The 15,077-nt window shown below is 46.7% G+C and overlaps 1 protein-coding gene across 3 annotated transcripts in view; it reads left to right on the top strand.

Moving 5' to 3' along the window:
* Positions 1 to 15,077, top strand: part of VPS8 (VPS8, CORVET complex subunit) — a 297,839-nt gene that overhangs the window by 281,156 nt on the left and 1,606 nt on the right. For all 3 annotated transcript variants that reach the window (XM_018047043.1, XM_018047049.1, XM_005675177.3), the window contains one exon: positions 13,147 to 13,227. In XM_018047043.1, coding sequence (XP_017902532.1) covers positions 13,147 to 13,227 — 81 coding nt within the window. The remainder of the gene's footprint in view (positions 1 to 13,146; positions 13,228 to 15,077) is intronic.

Genomic DNA, 15,077 nt, shown 5'->3' with positions numbered 1-15,077 from the left:
GCATCAGAGACTTGAAACCAACTGGGGGACATTGCTTTTTGTGAGGGAGCAAAATGGGCGGACAACCAAATAAGAAAAACCACTGTGTCATCTGTATAGTGAAATGGCTCTGTGGTGCTGACCTCATCAGTGGCCCCAGGGATTCTCAGCCCCCCCACACACCCCCAGCTCAGGCTGTCCTCGGAAAGTGCCTGACACCTCCACACTTGGAGCACCTCGTGTTATTATTAACGTGGAGAGTGGGCTTAGGATTAGACCTGTTGTCAGGAGCTCCCCTTACAAGTTGTATTTTAACATGTCTGAACCTCCTCCCGTGTAAATCAGACACTCAAGTCTACCTGTTGGGTTGATGTGCACATCAAACATAAAAGTGGTAGAATAAGGACAGAGACTTAAATAGATGACAGGAAACGTTTTCTCCGTTTCTTCCTTCTCCTTCCCTTCTTCCCTCCCGTCGACTCCCCTCATGTGAGGAAGGTTATGCAGGTTTCTGTTTCGTAGATGAGATAACTGACCTCAATTGTATCAACACAACAGATTAGTGTCAGCCACGCTCAGAGCCTTTTCTGTGCTGGCAGAACACATTCATGACCTGATGTGCATAAAACTGTCTTCTCACCACGCATGAGGTGTCTCCCTGCAAGAGCTCAGCTCGTTCCTCAGCACTGCTGGTCCTCACAGGACTTCTGCAGCCCAACCCTCCAAGATGCGCTTGTAGGCATGACACTGACAGCTGTAGAGGGTTTTCATCCGCCCTGCTGCCTCCTGGGCTTTTTGTTGAGACCTCACAGGCCTGATAGGATGTTGTTTTAACTAGAAAACAGAATGGGGAAGGATCTCCTGAAGAAGGTGAGGCCATCAGTGTTTCAAGAGCATGGCTCAGATACTGCTCCTTTTTTTTAATGTTGATTGGGGTATAGTTGATTTGCAGTGTTGTGTTAGTTTCAGGTGCACGGCAGAGAGACTCAGTTGTGCATATAACCACTCTTTTTTTTTTTTTTTTTAAGATTCGTTTCCCATATAGGCTGTTACAGAGTATTGAGTAGAGCTCCTGGTGCTATACAGCAGATTTGTATTCGTCATCTATTTCATGTATGGTAATGTTTATATGTCAACCCCAATCTCCCAGTTTATCCCTCCCTCCTTTGTCCCCAGGTAAGCGTAAGTCTGTTATCTACATTCATAGCTATTTCTGGTTTGTAAAGAAGTTCATCTCTTCCCATTTTTTAGATCCCGCATATAAGCGATGTCATATGATGTCTGTCTTTCTGTGTCTGACTCAATTCACTGGGTATGACAATCTCTAGATCCATCCACGTTGCTGCCAGTGTCACTGTTCGGATTTTTTATGGCTGAATAATATTCCATGGTGCATACATACATGCTTTTTTATTAATTTTTATTGGAGCATAGTTGCTTTATAATGTGTGACACAGCAGAGTGAATCAGCTGTACGTATACATATATATCCTCCTTTTAGAAGTTCCTTCCCATTTGGGTTGCCACAGAGCGCTGAGTGGAGCTCCCTGTGCAGTCAGTTCCCATTCGTTGTCTATTTTATACATATCAGTAGTGTATATACATCAATCCCAGTCTCGAAACTCATCCCACCTCCCTTCCCCCTTGGTATTTATACATTTGTTCTCTACCTCTGTCTCTGTTTTGCAAATAAAATAATCTGTACCATTTTTCTAGATCCCACATATATGTATCAGTATTACAGTATTTGTTTCCCTTCTTCTGACTTCAGTCTGTATGACAGTCTCTAGGACCATCCACATCTCTACAAATGATTCAGTTTCACTCCTTTTTATGGCTGAGTGATATTCTTTTTTAAAATTTATTTATTTTAATTGGAGGCTAATTACTTAACAATATTGTTGAATAATATTCTTTATCCATTCCTCTGTTGATGGAAATTTAGCTTGCTTTCATGTCCTGGCTATTGTAAATGGGGCTGCTGCCATTAACATTAACAGTAATGGTGCATGTATCTTTTCAAATTATGGTTTTCTCCAAATAAATGCTAAGGAGTGGGATTGCTGGGTCATATGGTAGTTCTATTTTTAGTGTTTTAAGGAACCTCCATACTATTCTCGATAATGACTGTATTAATTTACATAGCCACCAATGCTGTAAGAGGGTTCTCTTTTCTCCACACCCTCTCCAGCATTTATTGTTTTGTAGATTTTTTGATGATGCCCATTCTGACCAGTGTGAGATGATACCTCATTGTAGTTTTGATTTGCATTTCTATAATAATTAGTGATGTTGAACATCTCTTCAAGTGGATTTTGCCCATCTGTATGTCTTCTTTGGAGAAATGTCTGTTTAGATCTTTTGGCTGCCCAGGTAGCTCAGCTGGTAGAGCATCAGATTTTTACTCAGAGGGCTCAGGGTGCAAGTCCCTGTCCAGGTGCCAAAAATAGATAAACAGATCTTTTACCTATGTTTTGATTGGGTTATTTGTTTGATACTGAGCTACATGAGTTGTTTGTACCTAGTGTGGGTAAAACCTTCTGGGTCCCTTGAAAGTGACTGTTAAGGCTTTTTCCAGGCCAATACCAAGAGCATGGCAAGTGGAGGAGACCCCTGGGCCTAGACTGCCCAGTTCAGATCTGGGCTGTGCCACCAACCCATGTGACCTTGGGCACCTCCTGCACTCAGGACCTTAGTTCCTTCACATGTAAGATGAGGGTGACAAAAGAACCAACCTCCTAGGGTGTCTGATGATCAGATGAGGTGAGATAACCCAAGTGCAGGCTCAGAGCACGCTGGCGCACAGTGATCCCTTGCCCCATACCTGTTAGCTGCTGCTGAGATAACCCAAGTGCAGGCTCAGAGCATGCTGGCGCACAGTGATCCCTTGCCCCATACCTGTTAGCCGCTGCAGCGGTGGTCACTCCTTTCCACATCACAGAAAACTTAAACCAGCCTTTTCTTCCTCTGCTGTGCAAAGTCACTGTGCTGTCGCTTTTCAGTTGTGGTCTTGTAGATCGTGGGGTTTTCAGTGGCTATTTCGCAGTCAGTCTTTCACGATTTCCATGTCCAGCCTCACACTTTCTTCCCTCACAGCTGGTGCTATGAGAAATCTCCTCAGGAGATGTTCTGCCAGGTGTTTCCCGCCTGTCTCCAGTCAGCTTAGCAACATACCAGCTTATTTTATTATTTCTTCACCTAATTCATTATTAACTGTGAGCTCATTGAGAGTTTTGCAGCATTGGGAAATGAAGGTGAGAGGTCAGGTTCTGTGTGAAAACAAACTGCCTTGTGGGTGGGAATTTTAGGAAAGATGGTTTCTGTTTGCAGGTGGAGCAGGAAGTATGGCGTCACTCCTATCTCTGAAGTCAGTTTCACTTTAGGCAAAATGGTTAAATATTAAGGACCTCTAGTTTGAAACAGCTTGTGTGTGTGTGTGCTTATGTCTGAATCATCGTGACCCCATGGACTGTAGCCCACCAGGCTCCTCTGTCCATGGGTTTCTCCAGGCAAGAATACTGGAGTGGATTGCCATGCCCTGCTCCAGGGGACCTTCCGTACCCAGGGATTAAACCCTCGTGTCCCTTATGTCTCCTACATGGGCAAGTGGATTCTTTACCAGTAGCACCACCTAGGAAGCCCCCTTGAAACAGCTTGCTGCTGCTGCTGCTGCTGCTAAGTCGCTTCAGTCGTGTCCGACTCTGTGCGACCCCATAGATGGCAGCCCACCAGGCTCCCCTGTGCCTGGGATTCTCCAGGCAAGAACACTGGAGTGGGTTGCCATTTCCTTCTCCAATGCATGAAAGTGAAAAGTGAAAGTGAAGTCGACTTCAGTTCAGTTCAGTTCAGTTCAGTTCAGTTGCTCAGTCGTGTCCGACTCTTTGCAACCCCATAAATCGTAGCACGGCAGGCCTCCCTGTCCATCACCAACTCCCGGAGTTCACTCACATTCACCTCCATCGAGTCAGTGATGCCATCCAGCCATCTCATCCTCTGTCATCCCCTTCTCCTCCTGCCCCCAATCCCTCCCAGCATCAGAGTCTTTTCCAATGAGTCAACTCTTCGCATGAGGTGGCCAGAGTACTGGAGTTTCAGCTTTGGCATCATTCCTTCCAAAGAAATCCCAGGGTTGATCTCCTTTAGAATGGACTGGTTGGATCTCCTTGCAGTCCAAGGGACTCCCAAGAGTCTTCTCCAACACCACAGTTCAAAAGCATCAATTCTTTGGTGCTCAGCCTTCTTCACAGTCCTACTCTCACATCCATACATGACCACAGGAAAAACCATAGCCTTGACTAAACGGAGTTGGCTTAGGTGGTAGCAAAAGTCTTAACTGTATAAGAAATAAAGAAAGACTTGATAGTGGAGCCAAGGCAGGAGAAGGTGGGAAACATGGCTCTCATTCCGTCCATTCTGCTCCGACTCTGCTCCCATCCCTACCAGCAAATTACAGAACCCCCAGCAGAAGGCTCCTCGAGTGCCGAGGAGACAGTTGTATCACAAAATTAGACCAAGAGCCAATGCCTCTCACATTCTAGGCTCAGCCTTCTCATGTGGGAAGACAATTAGGAACGGAGATGCTGGGATTTTTATTTCAGGGCCTTGTTTATTGTGAAGAGTAAGACATGAACAGGCAGAGCTCAGTCTCCCATGAGTTTCTCTGTCTGCGTGTATGACTCGGAAAGCTCCATATCCAGAATGCCTGGTGTTATTATCCATATTCCTAGGAACTCAGCCTTTGGGCTGGCAGCGATCTGAGTTGTTTCCTGTATCAAGCTTGATGTGCTGACGAGGCCTGTGAATCCCGAAAGCCCTGGTTTGTTTTCTTGCTTGCAGCGGATGTAATTACAGCGCTTACTTCCGCCCATCTGGGAGACACTGAGCTTTGAAATGGGCTAGCACATTCACTCTGCCCTGCTTCCCTCTCCCTGGGCCTCTCCCAGATCATCAGGGCCTCGTTTTCCACTGGATTTACTTTAATTCTGAGTGTTACAAGGGCATGTCCAGGGCTGTCATTTCTTCTTCATGTTCAGCTAGTTTAATTTTCAGCTCTTGTTACTGGACTTCGTTACATGGGAGGAAAGAAATTTGCTCTAGCAGATAGTATCTTTCTCTTCCAATTGGAGAATCACTCCAGATCAGTTCTGTGCCTGGTGGGTTAGATGGTCTAGGTATGGTGCTTTATGTTTAAGGATTAAGGACTGTAAAGCACAAACTGAGACTGTGTTCAAGTTTGGCGCTCCCACTTTTCTTTTGAGCATGGCACTGATTTAGCAAATCAGTTTCTCTGTACAGCATCTTAGGCTGAATCTACTGTTTCTCTTCAGCCCTATCATGGGTCTTTGTGACAGCGCCCCTAGTTGGTTGCCTTAGTTTGCTTCTAATGCTGCAGTAAGATCACCGATTAGCTTCAGTAAACACCACTACCTTCAGCCTTTGTGCCCCAAATGCCTGTGGTCTCACGGCACCCAGATGGCAGTGTGCCCCTGATAGCACTGCCCTTGGATAGATCAGAACGCAGACCCAACAGAGCAGTGGGACCTGCTCAGGTTATACAGGGACCTATGGCCAGATTAGCACTCAAGTTTCCATATTCTCAGTCCAGTGCTGTGCCTTCCAGATGCTTCCCCCAGTCACAGACATAACACAGGCACAGCAGTCACGGCCATTTACTGACCACCTAAAAGGTGCTGGACCCACATGTCAGTGTGATCCTCACAATTCTGGAGAGTACTGTTTTGCAGCTAAAGAAGCTGCTGCTGCTAAGTCACTTCAGTCGTGTCTGACTCTGTGCGACCCCATAGACGGCAGCCCACCAGGCTCCCCCGTCCCTGGGATTCTCCAGGCAAGAACACTGGAGTGGGTTGCCATTTCCTTCTCAAGTGCATGAAAGTGAAAGGTGAAAGTGAAGTCGCTCAGCCATGTCCCACTCTAGCGACCCCATGGACTGCAGCCTACCAGACTCCTCCATCCATGGGATTTTCCAGGCAAAAGTACTGGAGTAGGGTGCCATTGCCTGAGAGAAGCTAAATAACTCAGCCAGAACTGCTCACTAATCATCACAGAATCCAGGTGGAGCCAGGGCTGTGTGAAGTCACACCCTGCATTCCCCTTCCTGCTTTGCAAGTTCCAGGTGGTTTAGAAACGCCTCAGTGACTATGTAAGAAGTAGAAAATCTGCTCACCCTTCCCACGCCTCCATTGGTTTGATCAGAGGATAGTCACTTCATAGCTGTTCCGTACTGGACCAAGTGCCGGGCGCCGTGTGGGAGACAGCGCCGTGTCCTCGGGGCGCTTCTTGCTCGAGGCTCCCCTCACTGCCCCTTCTCTCCTGCAGCACCCAGCCAGCCCGCTCATTGCCAGAGCTGCCAGGCTTGTCTGCACTGTGCTCTGACACCTCTGTTCTTTCTGTGCTCAGTGGCCACAGTGGGACTAGGCATACGTGAGCAGTAGTGTGTGTAAACGGGGAGGCCCTCCTGTGCCTCCGGTTAGTAACACTTAGTGAGGACTTGCGGAGTCCTAGGCCTCTACTGTGAACTCCTTAATCTTCTCAGCCACTTTATGTGGGGCAGCTGTTTTCACTGTGCTCATAGAAACCCTAGCTCAGAGAGAACAGGTAACTTGCCAGCGATTGCAGTGCCAGTGATGGTGATGCTGGGGTGCGGGCACAGGCACGCAGGCTCTAGAGCCCAGGCTTTTGGCTGCCAGCCACTGCAGTGTCACGGGCAGGCTTTGGTCACATGCGATGGTGGGTCCAGCACAGGATATGCCAGATAACGGCAGAAAGAGGCTTTTAACCACAAGTCCCACTGGTTTGGTAGATTTCCCTTCCTTCTTAAAAGGGCTGGTATTTTCTGACATTTGAGAAATAATCCTTCCCCTTAAAGTGAATTAAATAAAATGAAATAGATATTTCACTGAGAAACAAGATAAACATGCCAGAAGTCACAAAGAGTCTTTACAAAATCAAGTTTTTAGAAATAGGAAGACAATGCCAGAGATTTCACAATGGTCCAAGGAGAGCAAGCTGCTGCCCGCTCTGATTCCTAAGATGGACAGCTCAGAGTAAAAGGATATGGGATGTTCAGCAAATGTTTGTTGAACATTTTCTGGCTGCACAGAACTGAAAATGAAGGATGAGTAAGAAGTAGTTCTGGTATTCAGGTTCACAGGCTAATAGGGAGACAGGTGGACAATTACAGGAAGCACAGTGTAGTTACGGACCGGCCACGTGGCTGCTTATTTATTGACAGAAGTGCTCAGAGAGGACCAGAGCCGAGCCTTCCGTGTCTCATGTGTGCAAGAGTGTAATCTGAACCCCAGAATGGTGTAATTTCAGGGACATTTTGATGATATATGTAGATAATGTGAGAGCATTGTTTCAAACGAGGCTCCCTGGTAAATATGGTGTATATGGTTATTATACCTCAGTAATCTCTCACGCTTTGCTTATCAACACTGGAGAAAATGAAATCTTCTATGGATTTCTCATGTCCCAGAATCTATGAGATGTTAAGCTCCTCTTGATTGACTCATCTTTATACCCCGGGTGCTAATAAAGCAGAGGTCCCAGAAATACCTGAACCAGAGAACTGGCTCCCCATTCATGAGGCCCGGAGGTGAGAGGGGACGAGCCTGCACAGGGTGGGACATAAACCAGCTGAAGAGGACTCTGTGGACGAGCCCCCTCCCAGGGCCCTGTCCTGCCCCTCCTCCTTACCCCTCTTCACTGCTGCACCCAAGGAGAAGCAGACAGAAATCCTCACCTTCATGAGGTGTTAGTCATTCCCTGAATGCTTCCTTTTTTTAAAAAGGCTCTGTCTTGTTCCAGGCAGGATGTTAAGACAGGTGAGCATCTGCTGGGTCCCAGGCACTTCTATAGATAGCTCTGCTATCTCCTCAGATGACCTGTTCGCAGATAGACTTCCACAGAGACAGCACGGCCTGGCCAGGAACAGGGCATCCCCATCCTGCAGCAGCTCTGCTTCCAGAGGGTTCCAGGGTGGCCCCAGCCGTGGCACCTTCGCTCGGTGTCTGGGTTGCTCAGGATGGTGGCTGGTGTTACCAGAAAGGACCTGTCACCTTCAGTTATTTCACACCCATGGGACAACCTCATTTCTCAGTTTCTGAAGGACGCATTGGAAAAGTCCTTCCCTAGGTATCTCCACGGAGTGAAGGGCCTCGAGCAGAATACGACGACAAGCCTGGGACTCAGGGCCACCTTGCATTGGCATATCATGTTTGCAGTTATGGTTCCGGGTATGTGTTTGTGTGCACACTTAAACGTATTTATTACTCCAGCTTTTCTCTCCAGGGTTTATAAGGTAGAGGCTCTTGTTATGACCCTTGATTGTGAATTTTTGATTCCTATTGGGCAGGTCTCGTAGCCTTTTTCTCCTCAGTGTTCACAACTGTGTTAACTTACGTGGTAAAGTAGGTAGGTGTAGGGCTTGCAATTAAATCCAGTAAACCATGTGGCAGAAACATTAAATTTTCTTACTGTACCTAAGGGTTGCTAAGATGAAAGTGAACTCAATGAATGTTGAAAACATACCTAATTGGGACACCTTAGAAAAAGAGAAATGCTAGTTGTCTGGTTGATGTGGTATAGTTGAATGGGAAGTTGAATGGGAAGAAGGCAAACGCCCGTAAGCTGAGCGGGCCCTGCTCCCCTTAGGACGGGATGAGGACAGGAAGTCTAGCTGTGCTGAGTGGCTCTGGGTACAGTTAGAGTGCTACTGCAAGTGTTGCCTGGGGGCTCGGGCCCCACCCCACACCTTCTAACCAGAATCTGCATTGTAAGGAGATCTCTCTGTGGTTCTTATACACATTAATACTGAAGATGAGCTAGATCAGAAAACACGAGTTGGACCAGCATTTGAGACTCCTACACTTGCTGCCTCAGTGAGCAAACTCCCAAAGGAGTTTATTCTGTGCCTGGAATAGACTCATCAACTATGTAGTGCTTCCTGGGGGCAAAAGCACGATGCTGTTTTTAACAGTATCATTTTCTACTTTAAAAAAAAGTTCTATCAGAGTACAGTTTATTTACAATGTTGTTACTTTCGGGTGTACAGCCAAGTGATTCAGTTATACATTACATGTGTGCATTCTTTTTCAGGTTCTTTTCCATACAGGTTGTTAGAGCACGCTGAGTAGAGTTGCCTGTGCTGCATACAGTAGGTCTTCCTTGTTCTTACTGTTTTCAGTAACTCAGTGTGTCCAACTCTTTGCGACCCCATGGACAGAAGGGGTCCCTGTTGGTTATCTATTTTATACATGGTACTGTGTATACGTTAATCTGAAAGTCCTAATTTATCCCTCCCTTCCACATTTCCTTTCCACATTTTCCCTTTGGTGACCATAAGTTTGTTTTTGAAATGTTAGTCTGTTTCTGTTTTGCAAGTAAGTTCAGTTGTATCATTTTTAAAATTAGATTCCATATATGAGTGATACATTTACCTTTCTCGGATTTACTTCACTAACTCTGATAATCTCTAGGTCCATCCATGTTGCTGCAAATGGCATAATTTGTTCTTTTTGATAGCTGAATAGTATCCCATTGTTACATGTACTACATCTTTACCCATTCTTCTGCTCTGCTGATGAACATTTAGACATTCTATGTCTTAGCTAGAGTGCTGCAATGAACACTGAGGTGCACGTGTCTTTTTCAATATGGTTTTCTCCAGATGGATGTCCCTGGTGGCTCAGATGGTAAAGCGTCTGTCTGCAGTGTGAGAGACCTGGGTTCGATTCCTGGGTTGGGAAGATCCCCTGGAGAAGGAAATGGCAACCCACTCCAGTACTCTTGCCTTGAAAATCCCATGGATGGAGGAGCTTGGTGCAGACTACTTACTATCCATGGGGTCCAAATCGGGCTCAACTGAGCCACTTTACTTTTGCTTTCTCCGGATATAAGCCCATGTGGGATTGCTGGATCATATGGTAGTTCCATTTTTAGTTTTTTAAGGAATAATTCAGGGCCTTTTGTGTTTCCATACAGATTAAAAATTTTTTGTTCTAGTTCTGTAGAAAATACCATTAGTAATTTAATAGGGATTGCATTGAATCTGCAGATTGCCTTGGGTAGTGTATTTATTTTGAGTGTTGATTCTTCCAATCCAAGTACATGGTATATCTTTCCATTTGTGTTTTCAGTACTTTTATCAGCATCTTAGTTTTCAGAGTAGAGGTTATTTGCCTCCTCAAATAGGTTTATGCCTGGATTTTTTTTTTGATGTGATGGCAAATGGGATTGTTTCCTTAATTTCTCTTCATTGTTAGTGTATAAGAATGCAAGAGATTTCTGTGTATAAATTTTGTGTCCTGCAGCTTTCCCAGATTCATTGATGACCCTAGTAGTTTTCTGGTAGCGGACTTAGGGTTTTCTATGTATAGTATATATCATCTGCAAACAATGAGGGCTTTACTTCTTTTCCAATTTGGAGTCCTTTCCTTTTTCTTCTCTGAGTGCCATGGCTAGGACTTTCAAAACCATGTTGAATGAAAGTAATGAGAGTGGACATCTTGTCTTGTTCCTAACCTTAGAAGGAATGAGTTTAGCTTGTCACCATTGAGAATGATCTGTGTCACATGCCTTTTCCACTCGTGATCTCACATGACCTTCACTTTCACAGAATGATTTGGCTTCCAAAACACATCCAATGATGAAATAAATGCAGAAATATAGATTTAAAAAAACAATGTGCCTATGGAAAATAATGTAAAACCTAATCTGGTTGCCACCACGTCCTGTACAGCTGCTAGTCTTACGTAGCTGACCACTTAGCTTTGAGTTCCTTTGTGACAAAAGCAAACAGAAAACACAATTGGCAGAAAGTCTGGACAACCAGTGATTGTGTCCAATACAGTTTTTCTCAGCGCAGGGTTCGATGGGCGTTTCTTCAGCGGCTCGTCATCTACATTTTCTTAACAAGCGCAGCAGTGTATTTCACGAGATCTTTTTGTTGCTTTTGTCACTTTGTCATTTTCCAGCTTGGCTTTTACAACCTTCTTTTTAATCAGCCACCTCAACACCCCCACCCGGCGCCACCTTACCTAGTCCATTCCTGACTCTGTTCCACTTAGACCCTCCTTTAAACTTTATCATGGTGTAACCACAATCAGCAAAGGTAAGATCAGGGTGGTTTGGTCCTTTGTCATATGGACTGTGGGGATGGCAGGCCCCAACAGCTGAGGTGCTGTGTGGCCAGTGAAAGGCAGGTGTCCATAACCAGTCCTGGCCCCAGTTCATGCCAGCAGTACTGAAGGGATGTGGAAAATCGGGGCAGGACCATGTTTTCCGTTGTTAAGTCTCTCAAAAGTATTTATGTGTTTTCTCTTCTTGCTTGTTGGAGCTTGGTTTGCAGTATTTTTCAAACCTTCAGATCATCTTTAGCTTGGAACGCCCCTGTGCATCTTACTTAGTATAAACTGAAGTGTGATACTCCACACAATTTCTCTCCAAGAACAGGATCATTTTTCTACCAAATTAGATTGAGAAGTGTTTCTTAAAGTGTCAAGGCAAGTTGGAACATTCTCAAGAGTAGAGAGTGATCCCCTCCATGTGTCTGGAGACCCAGAGGTGTGAGTCTAGAATGAAAAGTGGGGCCTCTGTGGTCTATCCTCCTCTCTTTCTGGCGGCCTGGCTTGGGATTCCCATGGGCCAACCTCCGTCATCCCCATGTCACTGAGAGCATCAGGAAGACTTTAGGCACCTGCGGCCTGGGCCGGACTCCAGGATAGCACAGCAGGATTCCACAAGCCCAGGTGCTGTGAGCATCCTTACTGTCAGCTGCTCTCTCGATCTTGAAACACATTCTTTCACGGAAGATGAAGCTGTGAAGCTGTTTCACACTCACAAGCATGGTTTATTCAGGGGTGGTGCTTATTTCCATTCTGTCTTAGTGCTTAGGGTTCTTCCCCCAAGGGTGGGAAAATTTTGGAGAAGAGAAGCAAAGTCATTCCTAGGACACAAGTTTATATAACCTCTTAACACTGTAATGCTTTTGAAAGTTCAGCTCCTTAGGGGGTGGGAGGGGCAGACATGGCAGCACCTTCCTCCTAGAGCGGTTATGAGGGTTCAGCGAGCTCAGCCACAAACAGCACACAGGGCCTGGCACGCAGGAAACGCTCAGTACATGGTAACAGTTCCAAGTGTTGTTTACTTGTTCTCTGCCTCCCCTGTTCCTGCCAGGACTTCCTGTAAACAGAACAAGTCTTCAGACCCCCATCTGCAGCCCTTAAGTCCCAGAGCTCAGCTCTCAGGGATAGGCGCTCATGTTGACACCTTCCTCGTTGAAACACACCATCATTTAACTGAGGATGCTCTGAATTGTAATAATAAAAACCAGCATATACTGAGCCCTTATGCTGGGGGGGGGTGGCGGTGGCAAGCAGATAAAAGACATTTTATATAAAGGATCTCATCTAACTTAATATTCAGAAAGCCCATAAGGAAGCATTTTCCTCTCTCACAAGTCAGGGAAGGGACCTGCCTAAGGGTCACCCAGCAGGTTAGTGTCAGAACTTGTATTTCAGGTCACCTCTGACTGCAAAGCCTACAGCGGCGTCTGCCAGGACCCCATTTCTTCCTCCAGCTGTGAGCTGGATTGGCTCCACAGAGAGCAGGATCACGGTGTTGGCACAGTAACCAGTGGAACAAGGCAAAACTGCTGGAGAAGCAAGTTAGACTTACCCCCTCCCAAAAGCAGACTAAAATCTCAGTCCCTTGGGTAGCTACCAGCTTTACAATAAGGCAGGGAAATGACATAATTTTTCATTTGTAACATATCTCCACCACCAGCACAAAGAAGGCTGGCTGTATTCAGTGCTGGATATGGGGGTGCAAGGAAAACTTGTATGGAGACACTAGGCTACAGGGAGAAGCCTTAGGGAGGTTGTCAGCCTAGAGCTGGCACTAAGGGCCCGAGGGGGTGTGCAGCCACTTGTAATAAATATTCAGTAAACTAGCTCATGGCTTCCCTTATGGCTCAGATGGTAAAGCGTCTGCCTACAATGCGGGAGACCCGGGTTCGATCCCTGGGTCAGGAAGTTCTGGATTGCTGGTAGCATGGGTTTTCTTCCTGCATGAAGGAAGCACTGCATCATGTTCCATGGAGGCTGCCCTTGGATGTTATTAATCCTAGCATTTCTGACTTCTCAGGCAACCTCAGAACCTGTTCTGGATCCACAGCAAATCCAAGCATTTGATCAGCTCTGCCATCTCTACCGAGGAAGTTCCAGGGTAATGTTCACATGGTTATCTAAATGTTCATTTCCGTATTTATAATGACTGCTTTGGCAACGCCGTGCCCCAGGTCCTCACTCCACCCTCCTCCTCAGTCTGTAAGGTGCCCTGGCATCCCTGTCAGGGTGTGTGGAGCCCTGACCCCAGGGGCCACTGAGAACTTGGCAAAGGGATGCAGAGGAAGTGGGAAGATCTCTGTCCCCTACTTACCCTGGGCTGAGGACACAGGAGGGCATCTGTGTTTGTGCTGCCTCCAGAGAAAGCAGGCCTAAGCCCAGTCCCTCATCTGGGAGCCTTGGTTTTTACTGATGACTGCCACAAATCTGCCCTGAGCCCCAAACTCTCCTGTACATCTGCACTGGTTGAATTTGTTTTGGCCATGAAAGATAAATGCCAAACTGTAGTGGCTTAACCAAGATAGAATTGCAAATGCAGGGATCCCAGGGCACATTCCATGAATCTCTCTCTAGGTTTCTTCTATTTTGTGGTTCTATCATCTCTAATATATGGATGATACTCACATGGTTCAACATGGTTGCCCCAGCTCCAACCATCACATCTGCATTCCTGTTAGCAAGGTGGAAGAAAAGGAAGAAGTTCATAAGCCCTCTATTTAAGGATAGTTCCTAGAAACTGTATACACCACTTCCACTTATTTGTCCAGTACTTAGACACGTGACCTAACTGCAGTGGAGACTAGGGAAACTGGTCTTAATTCCAAAAGCCCTAAAATTACTGAATCCTCCTGTAAAAGAAGAGTGCATATTTAGAGGGCTACTGGCAGTCATGCCACAACACCCTGCTCTTCCTTGCCCATGCCTGTCTGTGTGGCATTATTTGTCATCTAGTCACCTGCCAGCACCCTGGGCTCATCCTTCCCACCCCACCCACTCCATAGGGCGGTCTCCTATCTGTTTCTCCCCTTTCCCTCCAGCTCACGGAGGTCACTTCTGTCCCTCTCTAGGGATTCTGCTGCTTGTAGGGCACCATCTCCAAGCCCCTAAGTCCTGTTAGCCCCTGGCTTATAACACTTTCCTGGCTCTCCAGCCCCTGCAGGTGGAGTCATACTCAACAAGCTCCTCTGCGCCCCCAGTCACACCTGAATTCTAGTTGGGCCAGATTCCTTCCCTGCGCTATCCTTGAGCTTGCACAGACTGGCTCTTGCTTTTGTGCTGCACTCCCTTTTCCCACTCCCCACACACCTGCTAGGTTGGTGGCAGCCCAGAGGAAAAATGGTGTTCCATCTCTGAGAGCTGGTCTGGACAGAGGCTTTTCTTCCAGGAGGTTCACTGACCTGGCCTCACCTCGCTGCTTCCCAGCCTAAGCCCGGCTCTGCCCGGGAGTGGGGTTTCTGGGCCTTTGATTCTCAGGAAGTTCTCCTTTACACTACTGAGCCACTCTTTGGGCCCCATCAATTTCCAGAACACTTAAGGTACAGAAGTGGAAAACAAAAAATATTTTTGTGATTGATCCTTTCACTTCAGTGTCTGAATGTGAAAGAGCTTTGTGTTCATGCAGCCGCTGTTGCCTGTCCTCTTATGGCATCAGAGTCGTCCTTGCAGAGAATGCCAGGGGCTGGGCAGCCCAGAGGGTTACAGAAGATGGGGAGTGGCGTGGGTGGGGCTTGTGCAGAGCACGGGACCCCCCTCTGCAACGTGCTCGACAGCGGCGGGGGTCCCTGCGGGGAGCCTGGTTCAGGACTCTGCCTCGGACCACAGTCACGTGTCTGAGCAGGGCCAGGTGCTGGAGTATTTTAGGTAAATCGGCTGTGAGCCGAGGCTCTTCAGATGTCTCCCCAGTTACCACAGCCTCTGCAGTGAGTTTTCAACAGAAGGACACACACGTGT

This window comes from Capra hircus, chromosome 1 (assembly GCF_001704415.2).
Source record: "Capra hircus breed San Clemente chromosome 1, ASM170441v1, whole genome shotgun sequence".
In the NCBI taxonomy this organism is placed as follows: domain Eukaryota; kingdom Metazoa; phylum Chordata; class Mammalia; order Artiodactyla; family Bovidae; genus Capra; species Capra hircus.
Note: the sequence above shows the minus strand (reverse complement) of the source record. Positions and strands in the feature narration are given on the sequence as shown.